This window comes from Sinocyclocheilus grahami, unplaced genomic scaffold (assembly GCF_001515645.1).
Source record: "Sinocyclocheilus grahami isolate Dianchi unplaced genomic scaffold, SAMN03320097.WGS_v1.1 scaffold65.1, whole genome shotgun sequence".
Classification (NCBI taxonomy): domain Eukaryota; kingdom Metazoa; phylum Chordata; class Actinopteri; order Cypriniformes; family Cyprinidae; genus Sinocyclocheilus; species Sinocyclocheilus grahami.
In genome coordinates this window covers 2,039,241-2,066,663 of record NW_015505244.1, presented here as the reverse complement: position 1 = coordinate 2,066,663, position 27,423 = coordinate 2,039,241, and the positions used below count along the sequence as shown (strand labels likewise).

Below are 27,423 nucleotides of genomic sequence, written 5' to 3'. Positions count from 1 at the left end.
CTATTGCTACGCATATAATATGCAAACTGTATGACCTGCTTTAGATAGTAGAGATTCAGGTGTTAATGTGAAGGTGCAGCTCGTGAAATTTAGAACATTTGAAGAGTCATTAAAATATAATTTGTAGTTGTCAGGTACAACATGGCATCAAAGCATCTTGCAGTGACTGGGAAATGCAAATACATAAGGCCTTTTCCCATGGCTTGCATCAACATTGCCCAGTGCATTAAACTATATTGAGGGAAGTGCCAAATTATGACATAACCCGAGTATGCAAATTATAATTTATCAAGCTACTCATAATTTAAGCTAGTTAAACTACAGAAAAGCTGATTTTAAAAGTAGTGAGTTTAAAGTTTGATACTAATAGGACATATTTCTTGAGAGAATGGTTTCTGAAGGATCATGTGACTTGGAAAATTGGAGTAATGGCTGCTGAAAATTCAGCTTTTCTTTCATAGGAATAAATTACATTTTAAAATATGTTAAAATACAAAACAGTTATTTTAAATTGTAATATTTCACAGTTTTAGTGCTTAACTGTTTTTTGTTTTGTTTTTTTTAATCAAATAAATGCAACCTTGGTGAGCATAAGATACTTATTCCGAAAACTTGTGAAAAGTGTGAAGTAAATTGATTATTTTGAACAGGCAGATGGAGCAATAAATTAGCGAATGATTAAAAAAAAAACTTTGTTCATTCATTCATTCATTGTACTTGAATGGTTTTTTAAACCAGTTCATTTAGAAGAACTGTCCAGATGAACCAATTTACTAAAATCAATTGGAATTCTAAATGCTACACATTTGAGAGGATAAATTAGAACAACATCTTTGGTTTTTGCCAAGTAGATTTTTTTCTACAGCAGCTTTGCTACTTTTTTATTCTACTGAAAAAATGGAGGTAAGTTAGTAGTGTTTCTGCTTTTTGCTGGTGCCATTGTTGTTAAAATGCAATTATAGGTCTGAATCTCCTTGTTTATTTGTGCAACGGGGATGAACAGCATAATTTTCTCTCCGGTTCCTCCTCATCTCCACCACTTTCAGACCTCAGTGACTGCACATAAGACACAGCTCACATGTATAGCATATGTCTGTCATATATCATACATCAAATAACAGTTAGTCAGTCACAGGGGATGAAAACTACACTGGAGCAGCTTGAGCTAAAAGTAAGGGCTTGGAGTCCTAGAGCCTCAGATATCACATTCACAGAGCTTTTGGACTGACGTCTGTTCTTTCTCTTTTCTTCCTCTATGCTTTGAGTTGTCACATTATTTAGGCCAAACCCAACTAGTCATAACTCTGTCTGGGCCACTGAGGATTGTGTCATTAACACTCCAGAACTGAAGCAGACATTTTGATCCATTTATCAGTTCACAATTTCTATAAAAGTATTTTTCCTTGGTTCATCAATATAATGAAATTGACACATTTACTATTGGACACATTAGCTATTAATGCAGTATTCGTAAATTGAAAGTTTTGTTATGTACTTGAAATTGATCAATTTAATGCATCCTTGCTGAATAAAAGTAGTAATTTCTTAACACAAAATTACCTCACTTGCTGAGCCCAAAAGTTTGAACTGTAGTGTGTGTTAGGAACTAGAATATAATTTTAATATCAGCCATACCACAAAAATGATTACCTGCTTGTTGACTAGAATTTGAATATTGGTTCATTCCCACTTTTCATACATTAGATTGTTAACCATGTGTCATTTTAAATTATATTGGCTGGTGTAATGTAATCCTGGGTTATTTTGTTCCACGTTGCACTGTTCACAAATACATCGCACAAAAACAGTGTAAATTGAACTTTTGTCTTTAGAAACATACAACAAAAGCAAGACAAAACTTAGAGGCAGTTTGTAATTAACCGTCTTTTGCTAAACAACTCGCTGTTACATTCTACGCTAAAACAGTGCAGGGTTAAAAGTAGTGCTAACCCCATTTCAGAGTGACTAGCGTGAAACATGGCCTTTACTGAGGGGTTAAAAGAGACTTTAAACCAGGGGTTAAGCGTATGTGTGCATTGCATTGCATTGCAAAGCCTTATGTTGATTTGGAAGTTTTTTCTGGCAAATTTTGTTGGGCAACAGAGAGAACTTGTGCAGAATGTTTAAGTTTTGGTTTATCTTTGCTTTGCACTCAGAAGAGGTGGAATCATGAATTAAACATCTCCTCATCCCTCTCTTACTCACTCGCTCTCTGTTTGTCATCTACCTTTTGTCTTAGTGTTTATTCAAAATAAACAGAGAAAGAAACCCACACAAAGATCTCCTAGCACATGTATTGATGGATCACTCATCTTGAGAGGCAGCATTCATCTTTTCCTTTCACACTTTCCCCAGCATTATCTGTGTAGGAGTTTCTGGAACCATCTCTGTCTGTGGTACAATTGTTTATGCCGTAGCGCCGATCTCATGCAGGTTTTGTATCCGCACAGCTGTGGAAATGTTTTATTGAAGATTCAAATGGCCATAAAGGACTTTCCTAGAAATTGACCAACGTCCACCATTTAGAGCCTTTATCTGTGTTTTTATCCCACAAGGGAGATCATTTTTTCTTTCTCATGTCGCTACAGTGAATAAGCGCATTTGTTCTCCTTTGTACCTTGGCAGCACTATGAAAGACTGCACTTATTGCGATAAAGAAAGGTTGAGGGAGAAGTTTTAGCATGGCCAGATTCATCAAACTTGGTGAAACAAAGCACAAGGAAGCAAGCATGTTTCTGTACACATGCTCTGATGGGATGTGAGAGTCTAGGAGGGCTTCTGCCCTTCATTGGTTGTGCTGTTTTTCTGAGGCTGTAGTAAGTATGGCGCCAGATGCCACAGCAAGTTTCGAGAAGATGGTTTCTGACGTGCTTTCTAACAGGTTGCGGTCTGGCACAATATGCCTGGAGGAAGGTGAGACTTTATCCCGTGCACAGTGCTAATGTGTTTTTTTAGGGGTTTTATATGAAATAGCACAATAGGACATTAAGTCCTTTTCATCTAATTGGGATGCAGTTCCCATGGGAGCCTGTTGCACGGTCAGATTTATTGGATGGGATTATTTTCAGCTCTGCTTACTCTCTGGATGCATGCTGGGACAAATAGATTGCATCGCAGCTTTAAGCCACCTTCAGAACTTGCGGAAGCTACAAAATCCATTCCCACAGGCCACTTTTAGCAAAGATCTATAGTGGAAATGGGCATCTATAGACTTCACCTGATCCCTTGCAGAGAACATGCTAACTTTCTTGTCGCATCAGATCTACTCAGAGGAAAGTGTTTGTATATATTTAGGAATGGATTAGTGGTCATGTGATATGGGTTATTCAATATCTGATGCACATGCCGATATTGATACAGCAGAGTGGCTGATGGTCTAAGTGTACAGTACTGACCATCAAAATGCTGTAGAATATAATATAATTTACAGTCATTTTAAACAAAGAAATATTGTTAATTGACCACAAGTATTTAAGATACCAGTGTTATTTAAGATATTATTTCTAAAAAGAAATTAAGACATTAATTTCTTAACTTATAGTTTGAAAGTTTGTGAATTTTGCCCTGAATTTTGTACAAAATGTAAGCAAAAGGAAAAAAGGAACTTTATAAAGTAAAATTAATAACATTTATTTAAAATTCATAACTAATAATATTTAATATATTTGCTTATTTGTTATTTTTCAAAAGATATTTGGTACACATATTATTAGTAGTAGTAGTAAATATCTTCTTAAATATTATATTTAATGTGTGTATATATATGATTTTTTTTATATATTTGTATACATTTAAAATAATAATAATATATTGTATTTTAAAAAATATATTATTATATGTTATATTATTATTATTATTATTTTATTATCATATTTATATCTTCTAAATAAGAAATATTAACTTTTTTTGTTATAAAATGTATCTGTGTATATATTTATCTCAGTACACAAAAAATGTTATACATTTAAACAATATTACATACTATTCAATACAATTTCATACAGTTACTCATAATTATGCAACAGTATAAAATCTATTTTATACATTTATACTCATAATTCCCTCCAGTATATTTGAAAACATAACGTTTACTCATGAGATTGTGTCACACATTAGTCTTCCCATCAGGCCATTTAGTGACTAAGGACCTGATGTAGACAGCTGACTGTGTGCTTGATGAGCAAATGAGCAGTAGAGCAGTATTCCATCATTTGTGAATGTGTCTGTGTTAGAATAATTAGTTGAACCTGACCTGTACCACCTATTCAGATATCAACTCCTACGCTCATCAGTGCAAATCCATTTTTAATTGGATACTCTGATGAGCACTATATCACTGGGCTAACGGTGTCCACTTATCACCTTTGGATGTGTGTGTTTTCACATTGTCACTTGATGTTTTCTCTGTATAAATAGGCTTTGCTTCATATCTACTGATTGCCCACGCCATGTTTCTACTGGTGCACGCATTCCTGTCCCCCTCTCTGTTTCCTCCATAATTGACACATATGTCCTTGGACGCGATCTAACCTTAGAGCCTCTGAGGGAAGCGTCCCAAGGACGCTACTTTAAGCGATCCAGAACATCCCTAAAAAAAAACATCCACCATAGAGGCAATCTTCAGAGATTGGGGATATGGCGTTCCTCTATCACTTACTCCCTTACACGTTCATTTTCATCAGTATTGTTGAGCTGCGACTGATGGAGTAGATCTGACGCTCCAGAGACCCCAGAGATCGTCCATCTCAGGCTTTCAAAGACATTCATTTAATGTTTCATGCCAGATGCAGCCTGACCTCTAGATGTACGTATATCCTCAAATATGCCTCTATTTAAAGTTGTCCTGTTGAGGGGAGAGAGGAACATATGTATCTGTTGCTTTGTCATGATGTTGCTCAGTAATGCAGCAACTCAAGGTAATGAGCAGACTGCACACTTTTTACATATTCAAAAATGGCATAATTTAGTGGAATGTATTCGAATATGGAAATATGCGTCAAGTAACAGGCAAAAGTGTGGACACACTTGACTGAATATATGTTTCTTTATGCAAAAAAAATTATGCAAGAAAAAAAATGTTTTGTGGTTATTTATTTGGAAAGAAATTAATACTTTTATTCAACAAAGATGCATTAAATTGATCAGAAGTGACAGTAATAACATCTATAATGATACAAATGATTTCTATTTCAAATAAATGCTGTTCTTTTGAATTTTCTATTCATCAGGGAATCAAAAAATGTATCATGGTTTCCACAAAAATATTAAATAGAAAAAACTGTTTTTTAATATTCATAATAGCAACAACAACAAAAAACATTTCTCGAGCATCAAGTGAGGTTTCAGAAAACCCCAAAATGTCAGAAAATTAAGTTTTGCCATTACAGGAATAAATTACATTTTGAAATAAATTATAATAGAAAACAGTTATTTTAAATTGTAATAATATTTAAAAAAAATAATACTGTTTTACTGTATTTTTTTATCAAATAGATGCAGCCTTGGTGAGCGTAAAATACAGCTTTCAAAAACATTATAAAATAAAAATCTTACGATCCCAAACTTTTGAATGGTAGTGTATAAAATACATGAAAAATATGAATTAAACTAGTTATGTATTTATTTATTTATTTTTATATTTATTTTCAGTTGAGCAGAGTAAGGGGAAAAAACAGCCAACCCAGCATAGCAACTCCTTCAATAATGTTGGAAGTGTATCCCAGAACGCCCAGAGTGTAGAGGTGTAATCTAAATCCTTTTTTTTTTTTACATTTACAAACATTTTTTGGTTGTTACATAATTCCTATAGTTCCCTTTTCTTCTATTTCAGAGATTCAATGGCTGTATTATTATTCTGAAATGTGGAACATAATAATAAAGAGTGAGGAAGTGTGTCTAAAATGACTGCTGCTGTATATAAATATAAAAGATGTTGAATTAAAATTGATCAAATACCAAAAGAGTTTATGAACAAACATGCAAGTAAGGTTGAGTTGACGTTTGTGAATGACAATCATTTGGAATTCTGCAGTAGCAGGCCTAATAATGAGCATCGGCTGTTCAGAAACTCACTCGCCCAGTTGCTTCAACCATCTCGCCTTTTAAAGCGAACCAAGGACTCATTGTGCGGTGCGTCATCTCCTTTTGATGTGATGTCACATTAGTAATAATCGTGTGACAAAGGGTACCAACTTCTTGACAGGCCTTCGTTCCGCTCATCTTTGCGCGGCCTAATTATTTCAGGTTTGATGGTGTGAAGTGGAGTTTGGACCTGTTCTGTCAACGTATTTGTTGGCGGTTACAGCTGAGTGAGTAAAGACACACAGGCCTTTAGAGACTACAACTTCAGCTTCCATCGCTAGGCATCTAGGCAGGGATTTATTAAAGTCATATCACCTGGGTAGCAGCACTTAATATGCAACATGGCATAGTACCCGGCTTAATTAAATTACTGACAAGGAGTTTGACTCTTTAATTGTGTCACTATCTTCCTGAGTAGAATAGGAAGATTGTTGGGGCCTCTAGGTTAATTCAAGATCATAGCTTAATGAACCTGAGAGAGTTTTGCCATCATGAAGCTGGCATGCTGATGAATAGACCGGAGATCTATTTTGTTTGTTTGTTTGTGTGTATCCATTTATTTTGAGATAGCTTGTGGCAGTATTTTCATTTTTATTGTGAGGTAAACTATTGAGTAATTAATCTGGTTATCCTGAAGGTTAATCAGGTATTATAATTTTTCTGTGTATTATAGCCCTGCATTTATATGTTTAAAATGACAATAAAAATTGTAAATGTAACACAGTTCGTAGATCGGGAAGAACATTCAAATATAATTTGAATAATAAAATAAACACAAAACTTAAAATAGTGTGACAGCCCCTCACGGACGACTGACGCGCACAAACAGAAACAAAACAACATAAATCCAGGCCTGGTCCTCTCTTGTCTTGCAATGTCGTCACTCCTCCTTTTATCCTTCTGGAGCTCCTCCGTGGGACTCGAGACCGGTGAGTGGTGCAGGTGTCGTGCATTATCACTTACTCCACCGGCCTCGCCCCACTCGTCACAGTAATATTGTGTAATATTCAAAATGTAATTTATTCCTGTGATGGCAAAGCTGAATTTTCAGCATCGTTTCTCCAGTCTTCAGCAATGCTCCTTCAGAAATCATTCTATGCTGATTTGGTTCTCAGTTAATATTGGTACTCAGTTATTAATAATGGTTATCATTATTATCAGTGTTGAAAAGTTTAGTATTTAGTATAAAAGTTTAATATTTTTTATAATACCTTTTTGTCAAGATTCTTTGATTAATAGAAAATTTTAAAGTACAGCATTGTTTTAAATAGAAATCTTTTGTAACTACTGTGTCGTATTGCTCTATTTAATGCATCTCTGCTGAACTATATATATGTATATATATATAGTTATATATATATATACTTTGATAATGGTAAGAAATGTTCCTTCTCTGAAGACTGGAGTAATGGCTGCTGAAAATTCAACACAGAAATAAATTACATTTTAAAATGTATTCAAATATAAAATAGTTCTTTAAAATGTAATAATATTTCACAATATTACTGTTATAATGTATTTTTGATCAAATAAATGCAGTCTGAGCATAAGAGACTTCTTTCGAAAACACAAAAAAATCTTAATTGTTCTAAACTTTTGACTGAATGTATATATATTTAGCATTTGTTTTAAAAATTTTAGTATTCCAATAATTCACTACTTTTCCACTAGTTACAAATTATTACCTTTTTAAAAAGTCGAATTAAATATAGTGTGCGTATGTATGTTTATACCCCTCTCAGTCTTCTGTGTTTCTCTGAGAGCTGCAAATATGTCACATCCGTCATGTATTAAACATAGGAAGGATGGCAGCATTTTTTCAGCACCATTAACCAGCATGACCATCTCTCTCATTACTTTCTGTGGTGCCACTGTGATGGAGTCTGGTGACTCTCTAAGGAACTCTATCCTGTTAATTGCCTCATTTAAAATCAAATTCCACCCCTAGCTCTTGAGAAGAAATTTGATCATTACCCAGGAGATTTTTTCCTATTTCAGAAGGCATCGATAGATCACCATATAATTTCTTTGGCTTTAAGCTTATCAATAAATCAGGTCATCTGTGGAATGTAGCTGGACTCTTATCTTATTAAAAACTCATTGAAGAAGACTTATGTGTGGTTCAGAAATTATTCCTGATTATTTAGTATGGGGCTCTTCTGCTAAACAACTCATCCTATCTAGCTAATTCACTTTTGTATAGCAATTTAAATAGTTTGCATGTATAAAAAATGTATTAATTTCTGTATTGCTGGATGGGAATGAGATACTTGAGTTTAAGATGAATTGATGGTGGTCTTTATTAGAGATCGACTGATAGTGGATTTTACTGATACCGATAGCTAGGTTGTACCACCCTGGCCGATACTGATTAATCAACCGATAGTTTTAAAATGGACACTGAATGAAAACTAATGAGTGCTTTACTATTTAAACAAAAAAATAAATACTGAATACTTAAACAAAAATACTGAACCATAGTTTGTAAATGAATACAAATATTAATATTAATTATATACTGAATCATTAAAGTTTGTTCATAGTTCATTAACTAATGTTCACTATAAAAGGGACAATAAGCCTACTTCTACAGCTTTTATTAATCTTAGTTAATGTTACAAATGGACTCCTATTGTAAAGTGTTCCAATTTAATTTCAACAGTCATGCTTAAAGATGGTCATCTTTAAATATCTACACAAAGGCCATAGCATTGTAATTACATACATTTGGATATTTTATGTACGTATACTCTCAAACTTTAATTGCTTCTATTTTAGAACACTTGATGATTACCTAATAAAAATATCAAAATATGGCAGTCACACACCAGGCAAAAAGCACAGTGCCGTCCGGACATGGATGGATTTTTGCCGATAGGTCCAGCAATTGACAATCGGTGCCAATTAATCTACAAAACCAATCAATTGGTCGACCTTTTGTCTTGATTATATCTAGATTTGACTGGCTGACTAAAATGTGTGTACTTCATATTTTTCCAGCTGTTGGGATATATCAGTACATTTTGTTAAATAGAAATAATTGTAATAATATTTTACTGTTTAATATTTTACTGTATTTTTGATACAAATAAAAAGTTCTGTCATGAAACTCTAGATGGCGCAGGCTGATCTCAATCTGATATAATCACATCAGCAGCCAATGAGCTTGTTGCTCAATGTTCAAATACTTGGCTTGTGCTTGCTGTAGCAGTTGCAGCACGCTTCAGAAAACCTCCACCTCCCCCAGCTCCACCTGTATAGATCTGCTACGGGGTGATTTCATGTATGTTACAAATGGAGGTTATTTCATATATGTTATATGTGCAGCAGTATTTCTTACATGCTCACAGCAGCATGTCTGTGGATGTATTGGCAGTAGCAAGTCTCACTACTTCCTCTGCCGCAGCAGCAGCGTAGCAGATCTATTCCACCAAGAACAAACACATTAACATTGCCATGTATATTACCACGCTCAACTCTCTGAGAGTTGTCATGACAGAAATAAATGTAGTCTGCATGAGCATAAGATACTTCTTTCAAAAACATTTAAAATCTTACAACTCTTTTTTTCTTGATGCTTCTATCCAGCATGTCTAAACTACACCCAAATTTGCCTAAAATTATGTGAATGGAAACCTGTTACTGTAGCTTTGGATCATGTTTACAAATATATGCACTACTCCTACATTCAGATGCGCACACACATACAAAAGCTCAAATCTATTGAAGAGAACTGTAGGACACTGAGCAGTGTTTCCTACAGGATTTTGTGTGACTTGTGGCATCACATATTAATTAGCATATTTATAACGTCGTCATTTGCCTAAAATTATGTGAATGGAAACCTGTTACTGTAGCTTTGGATCATGTTTACAAATATATGCACTACTCCTACATTCAGATGCGCACACACATACAAAAGCTCAAATCTATTGAAGAGAACTGGAGGACACTGAGCAGTGTTTCCTACAGGATTTTGTGTGACTTGTGGCATCACATATTAATTAGCATATTTATAACGTCGTTGTGACATTTTTGACATTTTTGGCACTTCAGATCTGTTCTACTCTCTGAACTGTCACATACTTTAATACTGAATGCCCAATAAAGCTGTTCCAATTGACATATTTTCTGTTGTCATAAATCAAGTTTAAAAGTGACTAAACATGACCCATTAATACTACATGTTAACCTGGAGTCACTCTCACTATAATCCTTAAATCCTGATTTATAATCGTGACATCGTCTGATAAAATCAACATGCATCTACACTAAAGAGCGACTTTATGCGGTGGTTTTGGCTATATTACTTTTTTGTCTCATGCAGTGCACTGCCTACATCTGAGTAACAAACTATGTTCATATTTATAAGCCCAGTCAGTAAGCAACAGGTGCTTGGAAATGCTATTTTGTACTCATTTATTGACGAGTCGGCTGCGGTATGGCCAACTGAATGCACCGGTTTTGGCTATATTACTTTTTTGTCTCATGCAGTGCACTGCCTACATCTGAGTAACAAACTATGTGCATATTAACAGACAAACTATGTTCATATTTATAAGCCCAGTCAGTAAGCAACAGGTGCTTGGAAACGCTATTTTGTACTCATTTATTGACGAGTCGGCTGCGGTATGGCCAACTGAATGCACTGCATCTACAGAATAGATGCTGAGAGAGGCGATACTGCACCGAGAAAGTCAGACCACAAACTCACGGGGCAGTACTGGAGAAATCTTCCAACTGAACAATAGCTATGGTTTATTCAGAAAAGTCACTAGGTTTGTCAGTATGTACCTTTTATGGAAAAAAAGTTGCTAAAAGGGTCTGAAAGTTGCTAAATATAGTGCTTAAGTCGCATTTGTGTGTGTGAGACACGGGAGCTGATGGCAGGGGGCGGTGGATATTTGTGGTGGTTAATGTGGATATTGTGGTGGGCCGCCACAAATAAATAAATGTATGGGAAACACTGGTTGAATCCAGTTTGCCACGTTGGATGACGAGTCAACGACACGCACATCAGTTTCACGATTACCACCCCCCTTTCTCTCTCTCTCTCTCTCTCTCTCTCAAAAAAAAAAAAAACTAAGGATTTACACAGTTTACATGGGTCATCCATCCAAGTTCAGAAAATACGGAAATTCGTAAAGCGGAATTCGAATTTTATCTAATAAAAGGTAAAGCTTATGTATGGGAAATACTGCTGAGGATTAGAAAAGTGAAATTGTGAATGTTAAATTCACTAAATGTGAAATTATAGTAGAGCAGTGTATGACTCATGTAGGTGGAAATCACTGCCTCGAACTACAGAGTCCCGTTGACACTGTATGTATTGTGTATCTGTCACTGTACTTCTTCCTCTAAATTTGTCCATGTGACCAACAAAACTCTTTTTGCAGACTTCATTATGCTTCAGTTGATGTGTCTGTGCCCGTTATTTACTGCTCCTTTGCCTTTTGGGACTGGTGTAGTTGTAAGACAATCAGACGGAGGTATTGATTGAAGTGGGATAAATCAGCTTTGTCAATGAACTCCGAGTCCGACCGCAAACTGGCGTGAGATTAAATCAGCTTTATTCACTATGGCAGCTTTAAGTACTTGTATTAATGGCTTTAAATGTATGATGATGTTGCCTGGTGCCTGTTATTTTACTTAATGGCCATTAAAGGAATCACAGGGACAGTTTCACTTTACAGCACCTCTCGCTTACATGGGCATGATGGTTATTTATGAGAGTTCATTATTAACATCTGCTAAAAATAATCCTTTGGCCAGGGGAGGCTGCAGGCTGTTGGACGGAGGCCATGACAATGCCTGTCCGCTCACATTAGCCACTGCCCATTGCCTTGCAAGCAGTCGTCTTGGGTGAACCCATCACTCCCCAGATTTGATGGGTGGAGGACGCTCATTGTGCAATCCTGCAGTTTGGCAGCTGTTACCTGGAGCTGCGTTGTGACGATACGGATTGTTTGAACACGGAAAGAGAAGCTAGATGTTTAGACAGCTTTGTTTTGAAGACTTCTTGTGTTGTCTCTCCCACTTTGACGCCCATTTATTTGTGTTTGTGCATCTGCGAGGGGGCTGATGAATTTGTGGTTGACTGTGTCTCCTCAATCACTGAACCATTGCATTTGTTGCAGTCTGAATGGGTGCGTTTATGTTCAGGCATTTACACAATTATGCTTAATCAAGACACAATGCAATAAAATTGTTTGTCTGTCCATAGTGAATGTGAAATTGCTGCACTACACCATTCTATCACTGTCAGTCAGAGATTATGTAAGATTATGAAGAGCAGGAATTTTTAATGTATTATTTAGTTTTTATTGTTACAGACAAAACATACCGATAATACACATAAGCACCCTCCAGACGGTATATATATATATGTGTGTGTGTGTGTGTGCTTCTGTATATATTCTGAAATTCTCCTGACTTTGAACAAGTTAAGTGAATATATTTTCCATAATTTTTATAACTAATGTATATTAATTTATCTTAATACATTTAGAGGAGCAGGATTTTGGACCAGTTAGATGGTACAGTGGGCGGGGCTAACCACAGTTTTGAACTAATCATTTTTGTTAATATTTTGATTTGGATATTATTTTATATTTTCTGTTTTCAAATTTATTTGAATAGCACTTTTCACAGTATGTCAAAGCAACTTTACAGAAAGTCACACTGTTATGTCTATATACCTTATATGTTTTAGTGTTTAGCACATGTATCTGTGGTACAGTGACTCGGGCGCATGGCTGTGCATTCAAGGCATTTAAGACACTTAAATGTTGATCTTTATTGTTCAATTAAGAGATTTAAATGTTTTGTTGTAAACGAGTCAGCAGTTTTCAAAAAGTATTAGTGAAAATATGATCAGGTTTTGCTGGTGAAAAGTCAGTTCTCAAGCACATTTTGACTGTGCACTGCATGCAAGCACTCAGTGTGTGTGAAGATCTAGAACGTTGTAGTCGTGGTGGCTGTTCTGCATGCGTGTGTGTGTGTATGTGCTGTCTGCGCACAAGCGTAGTCGTATGATCGTGCATTGGATTGCCTTGCACTACTTCTGTTTTCACAGTATGTCAAAGCAACTTTACAGAAAGTCACACTGTTATGTCTATATACCTTATATGTTTTAGTGTTTAGCACATGTATCTGTGGTACAGTGACTCGGGCGCATGGCTGTGCATTCAAGGCATTTAAGACACTTAAATGTTGATCTTTATTGTTCAATTAAGAGATTTAAATGTTTTGTTGTAAACGAGTCAGCAGTTTTCAAAAAGTATTAGTGAAAATATGATCAGGTTTTGCTGGTGAAAAGTCAGTTCTCAAGCACATTTTGACTGTGCACTGCATGCAAGTGTGACTGTGTGAAGATCTAGAACGTTGTAGTCGTGGTGGCTGTTCTGCATGCGTGTGTGTGTGTATGTGCTGTCTGCGCACAAGCGTAGTCGTATGATCGTGCATTGGATTGCCTTGCACTACTTCTTATCTTTCCTCTCTGATAAACACACTGAAATGCACACACATAAAAAGCTTATTTTTTCTGCCCCAGTTCTGTCACGCTGCCTGTGAAGTTCCTGCGCATCGATGGAGGAAAAGGAAAAGAAACTCTTCTGATGGTGTCAACTGGCCCCATTTTTTAGCGTTTAGTACAGCGCCTATGAAACCTGCACCCACCCTCCCCCACTTTATACGGCACATGACTGGCGTTTCATTTGAACTGAGAATCCCTGCTAAGTTTTAATTAATCAAAAAGCAAAATGCTTATCTTATCAGCTGATCGTTTTCATTTTGATTACGGGCTGGCGGGTGGGAAGACTGATCCTCAGGAGGAATGGGCCCCTAACTGCAGGCAGGCTGATGCTTATCGGTCTGTTTGCAGCGACAGGAGAGACCAGCTGCCTTCAAGCAGTGCCGGCCCTCAGGTTAAGGGCTTAAGACACCAGCAACTTCCCGAATCCCTCCTGTGGTTCTTCTTATCTCTATCAAATGCAATCTTGCTTAGATAAAAGGCATTTGTTTAGGGCCTTTATTTATCAAAGCCTGCCACGCTCTGTGATGGACTCTGAGGTGGAAAATATTCTGTAATTCACAAAAACAAAGAAATGGGCATGACAGCCATGCACTTGTTTGTATGTGTTAACTCGAGGAACGTAAACTAGACTTTTACACCATCTGAGTGCATCTTGTCTGTGCAAAACTTACTGAAATCAAATGCATACTGAATCTTTTGTGTTGTTGCTAGGCCGCTGCTATGGTGTTTGGTGGTTACTAAATTGTCCAACCAAGTCTTTGTGATCTTGCCATGAACCCCCAAATATGATGCTTCCCTTGCAGGAGTCCTAAAATATAAAAACTGAATATTTTATATACAAAATATTCTACGTTAAGAAAGAAGTATAAAAACCCAATCAATATGTGTAAAATATTATATATTAACATACAAACAACGTGTGTGTGTGTGTGTGTGTGTGTGTGTGTGTGTGTGTGTGTGTGTGTGTGTTTATATATAGAGAGAGCAAGTGTAAATTATTATGTAATAAATTTAATTTAATTTTTGAAGAAGTATAAACACCTCTTTAAACTGTGAAAAACAATTATAATACATACATGCGTATAAGATATTTACACAATTTGAAATTTGTGTATACTTTTATCTATTATTTATTTACTTTTTTTATCTGAACCTAAGAAACACAGTGTGTGTGTGTGTGTGTGTGTGTGTGTGTGTGTGTGTGTGTGTGTGTGTGTTTATATATAGAGAGAGCAAGTGTAAATTATTATGTAATAAATTAAATTAAATTTTTGAAGAAGTATAAACACCTCTTTAAACTGTGAAAAACAATTATAATACATACATGCGTATAAGATATTTACACAATTTGAAATTTGTGTATACTTTTATCTATTATTTATTTACTTTTTTTATCTGAACCTAAGTGAAAATGTAAAATATAGTATATAGTAAATATATGTAATATATAGTTTATATTATATTTAATTTAATATATTTTTATGACAATATAAGTTTAAAAAAAAATAGAAATATGTTTAAGATGTGTTTATACAAATATGATATCTTTTTTATGATATTTGCTACCTGGTTTCTATGAGGCAAGAAAATAATTCTTGCAGCAACGTAGATCATCAGAAACCCAAAACCCTCAGAGTACAACCAATCTTTCTGTCAGACTTCCTCAATATCAGTGAAAATGTTCAAATCTAGTCGTTCTCACTGAGAGAAACACTTTCACATACACACAGGTATACACAATTGTAAACTCCTACCTCTTCTCCAAGCCCACTGTTTCAGAGCAATAACACAATAATGGAAACCATTTTCCCTGTAACAGTTTCTGGAAAGACATTTATTTCACTTTAACCTCCATGTGTTAGAGATGTTCTCGGTAATGGTGCTGGTCTGCCAGCCTGCAACGTACAGTATACGTCCTATTTCACCACCTACTGTACAACTGAAGTGTGAAATTCACTCTCCTACTCTTCTCTTTTTCCATAGGGAGTTCGGTTGGCGAGATCCTGAGTTACCTGAAGTCATTCAGATGTTGCAGCACCAGTTTCCCTCAGTTCAGTCCAACGCAGCGGCATATTTGCAACACCTATGCTTTGGAGACAACAAGATTAAAGCTGAGGTAAATAAAATTTTATACCACTGATCAAAGCACTAGCCATTAACGCTCATGTACCTGCTTACCAAGGCACATTTGTAGGTGATACAAAGCAAAATGTGTTTAGAAAGGGTTTTTTTTGTGACCGTGTAGAAGGTAGTTAGTCTTGAAAGTGGGATCTGAATGCTGGATTTTTCCATATCTTCTGGCACAAATTTTGTATTACTTTGGGAAAACTTTTGCTGTGGAATACCTACCGAAAGATTTTTATTGATACGTGTTGTTGCGTGAAATTAATTCTTGTACATACCGTTGACAAATAATTCACACCTTTATTGAAATTTGATCACAGGTCTCTGATGGTAGATCTCCCAGCAGTAAGTTTTCACAATTATGAAGAGTGCCTTGGATTGCACCAGTAATTATGCACTAATAGCACAGCCAAACAATACATGGAAAGCTGCATATTGACAGCCGTTCTCAACACAGCAGCTCTATGATTGTATCCCAGAGGCTTAAGAGAAGCTTGCAGGACAAGGAAATTAAATTTGGAGAATAAATCTGCGGGAGCAAAACAGCAACAGAGGGAGAGACGAGCTAGCCGACAAACTTTTAAATGATATTTAATGAAGAAAAAAACCGTGAGAGCCAAATTAGTTTATCCAGCAATGAGCTCCACTTCAAACCAGCATTTTTCTCCATCTGAAAAATGTCTTATTTATTAAGAAAATACACTAAATGAATCCCCCTGCTTTCTTTGATCCGCCTGTTCATCAGTTTCACCACACACTAAAATCAACTTGTTTCATGTTGTTCTCATAAAATATCTGGAGTAATGTTCCATCATAGCTTGATTGATTAGATTTGGGACTATATTTTCAGCTGCTCTATTTTGTGCTATTTTTTTCTTGTAAATAAACAAAAAATTGGCATATAATTTTCATCTGTGGTTCTCAACTGTTTTTTGTTCTCTCTATTAACAACTGGTTATAAAGTGCATTTAGAAAAGCAACATGTGCCAAACCATCTTCCCAAATTTATGATTACAGTCATTTATAAATCCGTTGCCAACAAAAGGCAAGCTTAAAGATCTTCCTGCAGTTTTCCAACCAATTAAAAGCTTTATAGTTTAATGTTTGAAATCAAAGAAATTAAGACATTGTAATTTTATTATTTTATATTTTGTTGTTGTTGTTGTTAAATACAATTTTTTTTTTATTTTACAGTAAAATAATATTATTTGCAATCCTGCATTTCATAATTTAAATGGTGATACATCAAAAAGAATATTTTAAACAACAACAATAATAATAATTATCATTACTGAATATTCATATTGAATGGGGAAGACCTGAAGAAGTCCTGATGAACACCCAACCTGTCCGTATTGACATCTGCCTTATTTAGCTAGCTTCTGCATTTATGAATTTGCACCAAAATAATTAAAATTTTGATTGGATACACATCCATTAACTAAACTATAATGGTGACAATGAACTAAGATGTTTCTCATTGCTTTGAAAAGTATGTGATTCTATTTATTTTGCATTTTACAATGTATTTAGCATTATTCTTCCCTCCAGTTCATGACCCAATCAGAACAGACCTGTAGCCCACTTTTAGGTTGTGACCCAACAGTTGAGAACTACTGCTCTGTTTCATCCCACTGTCATCATATCTGAGGTCTCTAAAAATGTCGAATTCAGTACATTCTGCAACTCATTGTATTATGCAGCAAGCCTGTGTTGGTGCAGTGTCTTCTACATTATTTTGTAAATCATTATATCCTGAGGTTTTCTACCACGTCTTCAATGTTTCTGCAGCCTCATTCTCGGTTAGGTGCAGTTTACCAGCTGCAGTAAATGTCCAATCCCAATCATCATTTCTTTTAATTCTGTCTGGAGTGGGACTGAACCTCCGATGTTAGTTTATCCATCTGAAATGACATATCAAGGACTGCAGAAAGAGTGCAACAGATGAATTATGGGAGATATCATTGAAGGTATCTAAATGATACACGTTGTGGTGGTACTGGACCAGTAGTGTGTGTGTGGGGGGGTTGCTTGGTAGAGCAGTACAGTTAATTATATGTGACAGTACTGCAGCAGATGGTGCCGAAGCCCTGAACAAGTTATTTCACCCCTGCCATTCTTTTCCCTCAACATACATATCCATAAATGCTTTCACATTATGGAGTGGATAGTGAAAAATGACACCAGTCAACATCACAATGATTTCAGGCCTGGTAATGTCTTTTTTCTCTTTTTTCCCCCCACTGTTTTTGCATAATATACCAGTCAAACTACGAGTGATTTATTTGAGGGTTTTTAGTGTAACAAAACCATGCAACATGACCAGTACAACCAATTCTGAACAAATGACTCTTATGAGATGGCTCTTTTTACCAACTCAAACACATGCTTACAATGTTATATTGTACGTAAAGAAATACTTCATCCAGAAATGAAAATGCTGTCATCATTTACTTACCCTCATGTTCCAGAACACAAAATAAGGTATTATGAAGAATGTTGGAAACAAACCGTTTTTGTGACCATTGACATTAGCTATGTTTCCATCACCCTGTTTTTATGCACATTATGAAGTATCGCATCAGAAACAAGTGATGGAAATGCCGAATTTAGAATTTATTTTAGGTTTTTGACTTGCCGAAAAAGGGTTAATGCGAATAATGGGAGATGGAAATGCATTTTGCGAATAAATTCATCCATGCGCATCAAAAAAGTCATGTGACTTTGCGCTATGGGAAGGCATAACCTGACTAACCAGTGGACCGATCTCATTGCACAGCATGTGAAATGTTGTTATGGTCATTCTTAAATGCCCAAGTCTGTAGTCAAAAAATTTCTGTATAATTTGCTCCTAAACTGTCTTGCACAACTGCGTTCCAAAACAGCAGGCATCCACCTCTGAAAGCAATTTATTGTGTTTCGTCTGCTCGCTCTGAGGTGCAAACAGTTTATTATATATGAAATTATGATGTTCAGTTGCTTCTACTTTTCTTAGTGATATTTAGTGCCAGTTTATCAGGAAGTGACAATTTTGTTCTCTTTGACTCGTTGGAAGGAAACGGTACTTATTCGCAAATGTTTTATGCGATATTCCAAGTTTGAACATAAGTTAAATTCGCAACTTTGGATGGAAACACAGCTATTGATGTTGAGCATGAAAAGAACATTCAGAAACAAAATATATTTTATGTTCTGCAGATAAAATACAGTTGTACAGGTTTAGAACAAAATGAGGGTAAGTAAATTGACAGAATTTTTTTGTAAATTGACAGTATATATTTTTGAATCACCAAAAAAGTACCTGCTCACAAGAATCATTTGTTTGACCATTTGATTTGCTAAAAAAAATCAAAGAATCATTCAGGAATCCGTGGAATGGACTTGTCGCACTGTATGATTCTGATTCACTAAAAAGAGCCGGCTCAAACAAATAATTTGTTTGATAATCCTTTGGACTGTTCCAATTGTATGTTTTGATTCACTAAAAAGAACCGACTCCTAAGAATCATTTATTCGGGAATAAGTTGGACTGGTCGCACTGTATGGTTTTAATTCACTGAAAATAACTCACTGGTTTGATGATCATTTAGACCCAGCAGTTCCTTGGTTTTGATTCACTAAAATGAACCTGCTCATACAAGTCATTTGTGCTCAACTGAATTGGTCATCCGAATGTCATTTTCTCAAAATACAATTACGGAAGTCAAACAGGTTGTGAAGGCAGTTTCATATTGACATTTTTAAAGATAGATGTAAAGGAACTTTAGCCAGACAGGAGCTAGCGCACACACTGAAGCAGACTCGGAAGGGAAAGGAGAATGGCTATCAGATGACAGAGCAGTTTCTCCCACAGCAGAGGTGTGGAGAATACTGATTAGCCCAGCATTTCAGCCAGACAGGCCAAGCTCTGATGTTTATAGTCTTCCTGCTGAACTACTGGCCAAGTGCAAAGGCAGCTCTTTCTCGTCCTCAGCTGGCCACTATTTATAGCAGGTGGTTCCAGCAAAGCTCCCCAGGTCCATGTCTTGTGCAGGCCGCCTCTGGCTAAAGTTCAGCTTTATCAGCCCTTTTGGAGGGAAAATGTAATCTGTCAATATCCATCTGCATGTGCGCTCTAGAGTCAAGAGCAAGCACTTCCGTCCTGTCTGCTCATGCCTCTAATTGAATATCTCAGCATCTCCGCTGCTTCAGGACGATGTTAAAACTCAATGAATTTCTTAGCTGCTCAGAGTTCACAAAAAAGGAGTTCACTTCTCAAACAAAGTGGCCACCACTGATTCACCAGCACTGCTTTTGCACATCTTCTCGATGTCTTCCTGCTTTTATCCTCTGTTGTTTGTCGCTTCCAAACATCTGTTGCTTCCAAACATGCTGCGATCACGATCATTTATTGTGCTTCCTCTATATAATGTTTTGTGTACTGGGGCTGCATTCTCAAAAGTGCGAATCTCACCACGTGAATGAAACAAAGGCTTTTGTGTGGTGATGCACATGTCTGTCTGTGCCTCTCGGGATGAGCCGTGCCTTTGTTTGCCTGTCAGGTGTGGTTTGAATATGTATGCTGTACATGCAGTACAACCCGAAAACAGGAAGAAACAGGATGAGAAGTATCCTCATGGAATGGACTATTAGATCACTTCTCACCTTCAGACAAAACCACACAAAGAAACATGTTTGTAATCTCCATTGGAGTGAGTGGCGATGTGAAGCCAGAGCGCTGATCTGTAGTGATGTACTATTCAGAAGCACATCTGCCAGGGCTGCTCCTACACTCATCTTAAGCTAATGCAGCAGGGTATTGTGTATGCCAGTTGGCAGCAGGACAGGAAATTGGAAATTCATAGTGCAATCACTTGATGAATCTGCAGATAGACACAGGTGTGACTCTCTCTTAATAACTTAGCCCTGCTGGTTTTATGTAAATTCGTCCAAAACGTTTTTAGCTTGCTTTGTGTATTAGTCTATAAGGGCTCAAACTACAATGAACTAAGCCGCCAAATAATAACCAAGGAAGATATTGTGATTTTTATTGACAATTAAATAAAAATGTATTCTTCTTTATTCGCTCTCATGTTATTCCAAACCTGTATGATGTTATTTTGGGCTACTTTTATAGTGCTTTTTTTACTTTTTGGAGCTTGGCAGTAAAAATCACCATCCAATTTCATTGTATGGAAGACAGTGTTTTTTATGTAGTATTATAGTATGAATTTATATTTAAAATTTGCTTTTACAACATTAACATTTCTAATTTTCTTTTACTTTTCAGCTATTATTTATTTAATTTTTTTTTATTTTCAGCCTTATTTTAGTTAATAAAAACGCTTTCTAATAGTTTTAGTTTTAGTTAACAATTACAAAACTGATGGAAAACAGTGGCTCAGACATTCTGCCACATATGATAAAAGATCATATGGTTTTAGAATGACATGAAGATTGGAAAATAATGGCAACATGTTAATTTGTGAGGGAACTATTCCTGAAAATATTATAAAATGGCACCGGATATCAAAATGAGAAGGCTGAGTTGATGTCAATCTGTGTTGTTTTTCCATAGCATTCAGTAACTTTCATGGCTTTTTGTTTTGTGGTCTCAGAACCTCTAATGAACTTGGCTGGCTTTAATTTACTGTAGTGTAGAACAGCAAAGCTCTGTTTATAGAGATTTACTCACACCTCTCAGTCTGTCTGAAGAGTGATTCATTTTCCGGCTCCCTTTAGTATTGATTTTTCAAATACACTGGTTATGGATTCAGTACCTCCTATTTGCTCATTTATCCTCCAGATAATCTCATGGGCTGACACTAAGCTATTTTGGTGTGACTTAATACTGAATTCAGACTTCTTTTTTTCATTTATATGAAGCAGCACTGCTGAATGTCGGAAAGGATAGGTCAACATTTCGAATGTCTTCCCATGAGTTGAGCCAAGGCCACCATGTTCTTACTGATCAATAATTCTTGATTAGATCAATTGATGTTGCATTCAAATCAGGAGTTCAAGTTCAAAATATGAATATGAATTAATTTTCAAAGCCCCTTTCAGCTCTCTGGTGTCACCAGGCACTCTGAGTAAAGACTCATGGCTGTATTTGATCAAAAGGGTGCTTCTACTAAATACTGAGCAAAGGGTCTGAATACTTAGGACCATGTGATATTTCAGTTTTTCTTTTTTAATAAATCTGCAAAAATGTCAACAATTCTGTGTTTTTCTGTCAATATGGGGTGCTGTGTGTACATTAATGAGGAAAAAAAATGAACTTAAATGATTTTAGCAAATGGCTGCAATATAACAAAGAGTGAAAAATTTAAGGGGGTCTGAATACTTTCCGTACCCACTGTATATATATATATTCTTCATTATTATATGAGTTTTCCTTCACTATTTATTTATTTGTTTGTTTGTTATAAATGTATTTATTTGAACATTGTTCTTGTCATGTTACATTAAAACTGACTTGAAAACTTTTTACCAGGTCATTTTGCTACTTTTTAGATGCCTTTTATGTAGATTTTATTGTTTTACCCGTTTTCCGAACCCAGGCTTTAAGTCTTGAAGTATGAAAATACACATCACCCATCACCCTCTATCTCTCGGTTTCTCTCAGATACGGAGGCAGGGTGGTATTCAGTTGTTGGTGGACCTGTTGGATCACAGAATGGCTGAAGTACACAGAAGCGCCTGTGGTGCCCTGAGGAACCTTGTTTACGGCAAAGCCAATGATGATAATAAAATCGCTCTGAAAAACTGTGGTGGGATTCCTGCGCTGGTCCGCCTGCTGCGTAAGACCTCTGATGTGGAAGTCAGAGAATTGGTCACAGGTAAGAACTTCTGCTGGCTTTGATACGCCTCTTTTTTCAGTTTGAGTTTTATTATAGGAATTTTCTCTGTCACAGTGTTTCATGTCTGTGTCAGATCAGTCATCAATTCTCTGTATATTTATGCTGTAGTAATTAATTACCAGTTTCAGACTCTTTAAAAAAAAAAGATGAGTAATGGGGATCTTCGCACCTAAACCAGTGCAGTCACACAGTTAAGTTCAAATGGGTTTTGATGTTAGCAGGAGTGACATTTTCTTTTAATTATAAGTGCAGAGACCCCAAATTTGCTTGTCTAGTGATTTGTTTCAAGGTGAAAACTCCTCTGAAATTCTTGCTTGTGGATGTATTAATTATTTTCTTTTATTATTTATAGAGCAATGGACAGTGGAGAGATGTTTGAATATTAGATGACTTCATTTCTTTAGTACTTTATTATTTCCAGACTGTCCTGACTTGTGTTGTCAAAAGTACCGATGTCAGTACCAGTCGGTAGCTTCGGTACCAGACAAGGTTTTGTTCAACTCACACCAGGAGCATTTCAGAAGTGAAGCAACAGGATTCGCAAGACCACGTGATTTGCCTGTCCGACGTTGTTTGTCTTGATTATTTGTGTTCTAACATGGCTAAGTTGACTAAATGTTTATGTTTTGTCCAGTTTAATTCTGTTTAACATAACATTTCTGGCCTCCTGGCAAGGATATAGTGATGTGAAATACAATTGGGAGTCTGCACAGGGTCTTTATTTTGAAACTGACAGGATTTGTTGACTTTTATTTTGTATTTACTGTGCAGCTTGGACGTGGCGTCCGTCATAAATAGGCCAGGAAACGTGCCTTTGCGCAGCTGGTGCAAACACAAGCATTGAATAGAGTGGCCACGATCAGCTCCGGTGGCCGCGTCGGAGCCGTAACGCGCCGCAGACGCGTGCAGTGTAAATAAGGGGGTAAACACCTCTGATTGGCCATTGTGTTCACGCGCTCAACAGATATGTCTGTGATGCATTTTATTTTATTTTATTTTTTGCTGTGAAATCTGCTATACCCAAATGAGGATGTGTACTACAACTTTTTATCCTTTAATTTAGCAATGCTATAGAAAAATCTGCTTTATTTGTTTTTTCCCCCTTCATCTTTTAGGAATGAGGTACAGAAAGAGATATTTTCAGCAAAATAAATCACCTGTCCCCAAAAAAAACCCAAAGGCTTTGCATTCCCAAACATGTTTCTAAATTGTTTCTGTAACAGAATGGATAGACTTTGGAACAAAGCCACGCTAGAAATGCCTGCTATGCGCTGAATTCAGATTAACATATAAATTAAAAGCATTGCACACAGGGCACACAGAGACTTCCTGTCACAAATTAATCAGCAAGCTGGAAGCCTCAAGGTCTTTGGCTGCCCAGAGGATTCTCAGCCTCTCAATCTCAAGCAAAGCACCACATCTGAGTCATGTTTTGCCTGCCTATTTGACTGCAGAAATGTGCTGTTCTTTGACATACAGAAAGTAGATGTAGCCATATGGACCCAGTCGGACCTGATGGTCAGGTGTCCTGTCAGCCTGCTGCCAGCGTCTGCTTCGCTTCAAAGGCAAGTGAGGTTTATGCAAAGCTTTTCCCAGAATGGGAACGCAGAGGGTGGAAGAAAGTGAGACTGGACAATTCTTTCCATCTTGGAATATGTACAGAGACGGGTTGAAAACCAATGCATTCAGTACTCCTATCTTATCTATCACTGGCACTGCCTTTCAGTGGCTAACTTCATATCTCTCGGACAAGCAACAGTTCATTAGCATTAATCTCGCTCTGTCACTGTTTCCCATGGTGTACCTCAAGGATCTGTTCTTGGTCCACTTCTGTTTCTAATGTTCAGATCATTCTAATGTTCAGATCATTCAGCTTCATGGTCTTAACTTTAATAGTTAAGCTGATGATACACAAATCAATCTTACTGTCCTTACTGTCCTCAAACAAAATAAGCCTTACACCACATTTTGACATATATTTTTCCTAAAGGAAGTGCTTAGAGGTTCCACAGAGCCCATGCAAAAGATAAATAGATGAGTGTTTGGCTTTGTGAGCATGAGCATGTGAGCATGTTCTTTTATGAATCACATGACTGTGGAGAACAGATGGAATATTAGTCTACAGGAACAGGAAACTTGCAAGAAACCCAGACAACAGAGCATCCCCTGAGAAACTGTTTGAATCCTTTGGCAGCAAGAGGTTTTTGAATTGCAATATGTAGTGTGATCATATGCTGAAATTTGGGAGGTTTCTTGCTTAGTTAGCCTAATTCCACTTAGCGTCTGGTTTTTGTCTCTTGCTGCAGTGCTCTAGCATACGGTCCGGCCCCAAATAGTGCAGTTGATGTAGAATTAGAGTCTCATGGCCCTTTTTTCTACCCAGTTGCATACATTTACACTTTAATGTTCATGAAAGCATCTATTTTGATCAAAATACAAAAAAACTGTAATGTTCTGAAATATTTCAGTTAAAATTTTATACATGTTTTAACATATTATAAAATGTAATTATTTATGTGATAGCAAAGCTAAATTTTCAGTAGTCATTACTCCAGTCTTCAGTGTCACACGATCTATTAGAAATCATTCTAATATGATGATTTGGTTCCTAAGAGACATTTCTTATTATTCTTATCAAAGTTGAAAACAGCAGTGCTGCTTAATATTTATATGAAAACCATGATAATTTTTTTTTTTTGGTAAATAGAAAGTTCAAACAAACAGCACTTATTTGAATTATACATCTTTGGTAAGATTATAAATGTCTTCATTGTCAATTTAATGCATCTTTGCTACATAAAAGTATTAATTTCTATCAAAAAAACAATCTTACTGAACCCAAACCTTAGCAGCATCTGGGATGATGGTTAGACAGTGATTGAAAAACTTAGTAGTCCTTTGTTAGAGAATAGAGCTCAGAGAGTTGTAACCAATGCCCTTAAATGATTGGTTTCGGATCTGTCTTAAAGGGTTCAATCGTTGCTGTAGTCTATAGATGTCCATTATTGTTGGTGATAGATGACGATCTTAATCCTAAAATAGGAAGAAACCGTTAAATATGTAATATCTGCTGATACAATAAATTGAAAAATTGGCAGAATACATCAATGACCAATGTAGTGCCAATGCGTAATACTTAGGGTTTGGGGCTTGTTCAAAACCCTAACCTTATGTTTGAGCAAATAACTAAGTGATGTTTTAGCTATAACGTTAGTTTTTCCACTAATTTATTAAAACACTGTAAATTAATGACTTTTCATTACAATGGAAAAATTCAACTGTTTATATCTGTCTCAGTCGTGCAGTCAGGTGAAGATGTCTGTGGGATTTTTGCTCATACAGTGAGAAACCCTTGTGAAATTAAGCAGTCTAAATCTAGGCCTGTGTTCTACTGGCATGAGATTTGATCTTGGTCAAAGTCACCACTGACGACAATTAGGTCCTTGTAGTGCTCTAGCGTTAAGCCTTCCTCTCTTTCTCTTTCTTTCTCTCTCTCGTTCCCTCATGAGAAGTGGTCTATGACTAGATACTCTCTCAGTTCAGCAATCAAGGTTGTTCTTCCCTTTTCGGAGTGCATGCTTTTTTCAAAGACTTTAGAAAGTGAAAGTCAAGAAGAAAATGAGCCACGAAAGACTACTAAAAGTAGAGTGACAGCAATAAGAAGCACACACCTATATACACAAATATATATTAAAGGTGCAGTAGGAGATCTTGGAAAATGCTAACTTTAGCCTGATAGCACTGAAAGCGAACGTCCCACCCTCCCTGCAATTGCCGTCCAAAGCCACGCCCCCTAAACGCATTTACGCTCACAGACCAGAATACCAGAGATAACATTACTACAATAGGCTACATCAGCAGTTCCGAATTCCAGTCCTCTTTTATACTATAAATTAAATAGTATTTATTTACAGAGGTATATTATGTCACACTTCTCGTGTGAAGACGTTGCGCAGCGCAAATCCGTGAATTAATGTTCTGAAACTGAAGTAAGCTTCAACGGATTTCCCCTGCTCAGGGAGTAGGGAGCAATAAACACTGTGTAGAGATCATATCGATCGGAACACAGTTCATGCACGTAGCTCACTTCTAACGAGCTGGTTATCTGAATCAGGTATGTTAACTAAGCGAGACATGCAAAATATGCAGAGCAGGGTGCCGCGAGGACTGGAATTGGGAACCGCTGGGCTACATCATGTGTCATTCACCGGTGAGAAAACTTTAAAAGTACTACAATACCAGGAAGGAAGATCGGGCTGTTGACGTATCATGTCTGCGCGAACCGGGTGCGCAGAGGTATGCAGATACATACATTGACAGGCAGGTAGGAAAGCCAATTAAAACGCTCGGACCGAGTGTTTTGATTGGACGAACATTTCTTGGTCCTACGCCTTCCACAGAATATATAAATACAGATAAATACATTTAGACCATTTAACTTAATGATTGCTATCGGGATGTGAAGAGACTTTCAACCAGCACAACAAAAAAAAATTCTTAAGACAGTCACCTATTGCACTTTTAAGATGCACTTTATTTTTAATTATAAGAGTTGATGCGGCCATTTGTAATTTGAATGTGCAAGGTTTCCGGTATCATCCATTTCCAGTTATTTTTAGATGTACAAAACAACTTGTTATTCTGCTTGATATTGCAAACTAATAGTTCTTATATTATTTTAATGTACTTTTGTCATTATAAACACATGGTTTGTACCACAAATAGTTTTACGGTTTGCAGCACTTTGTTATTCCTCTGCTTATATATCAAAATCTCCCACATTCAAAGAAAGTTGCTTATTCCACATTGAAAGGTGGATGGAATTTTAAGATGGATAACTGA

General features: G+C 36.4%; 1 protein-coding gene across 2 annotated transcripts in view; it reads left to right on the top strand.

Moving 5' to 3' along the window:
• Window positions 1–15,602: 15,602 nt before the first annotated feature.
• Window positions 15,603–27,423, top strand: part of LOC107584984 (catenin delta-2-like) — a 92,625-nt gene continuing 80,804 nt past the window's right edge. Inside the window, exons 1-3 of one of the 2 annotated variants that reach the window (XM_016271786.1) lie at window positions 17,658–17,709; window positions 20,281–20,411; window positions 22,347–22,560. In XM_016271786.1, coding sequence (XP_016127272.1) covers window positions 20,298–20,411; window positions 22,347–22,560 — 328 coding nt within the window. In that variant the 5' untranslated portion in view covers window positions 17,658–17,709; window positions 20,281–20,297. Of the gene's footprint in view, window positions 15,732–17,657; window positions 17,710–20,280; window positions 20,412–22,346; window positions 22,561–27,423 lie in introns of those variants that run through there. The other variant, XM_016271787.1, reaches the window with a different exon arrangement.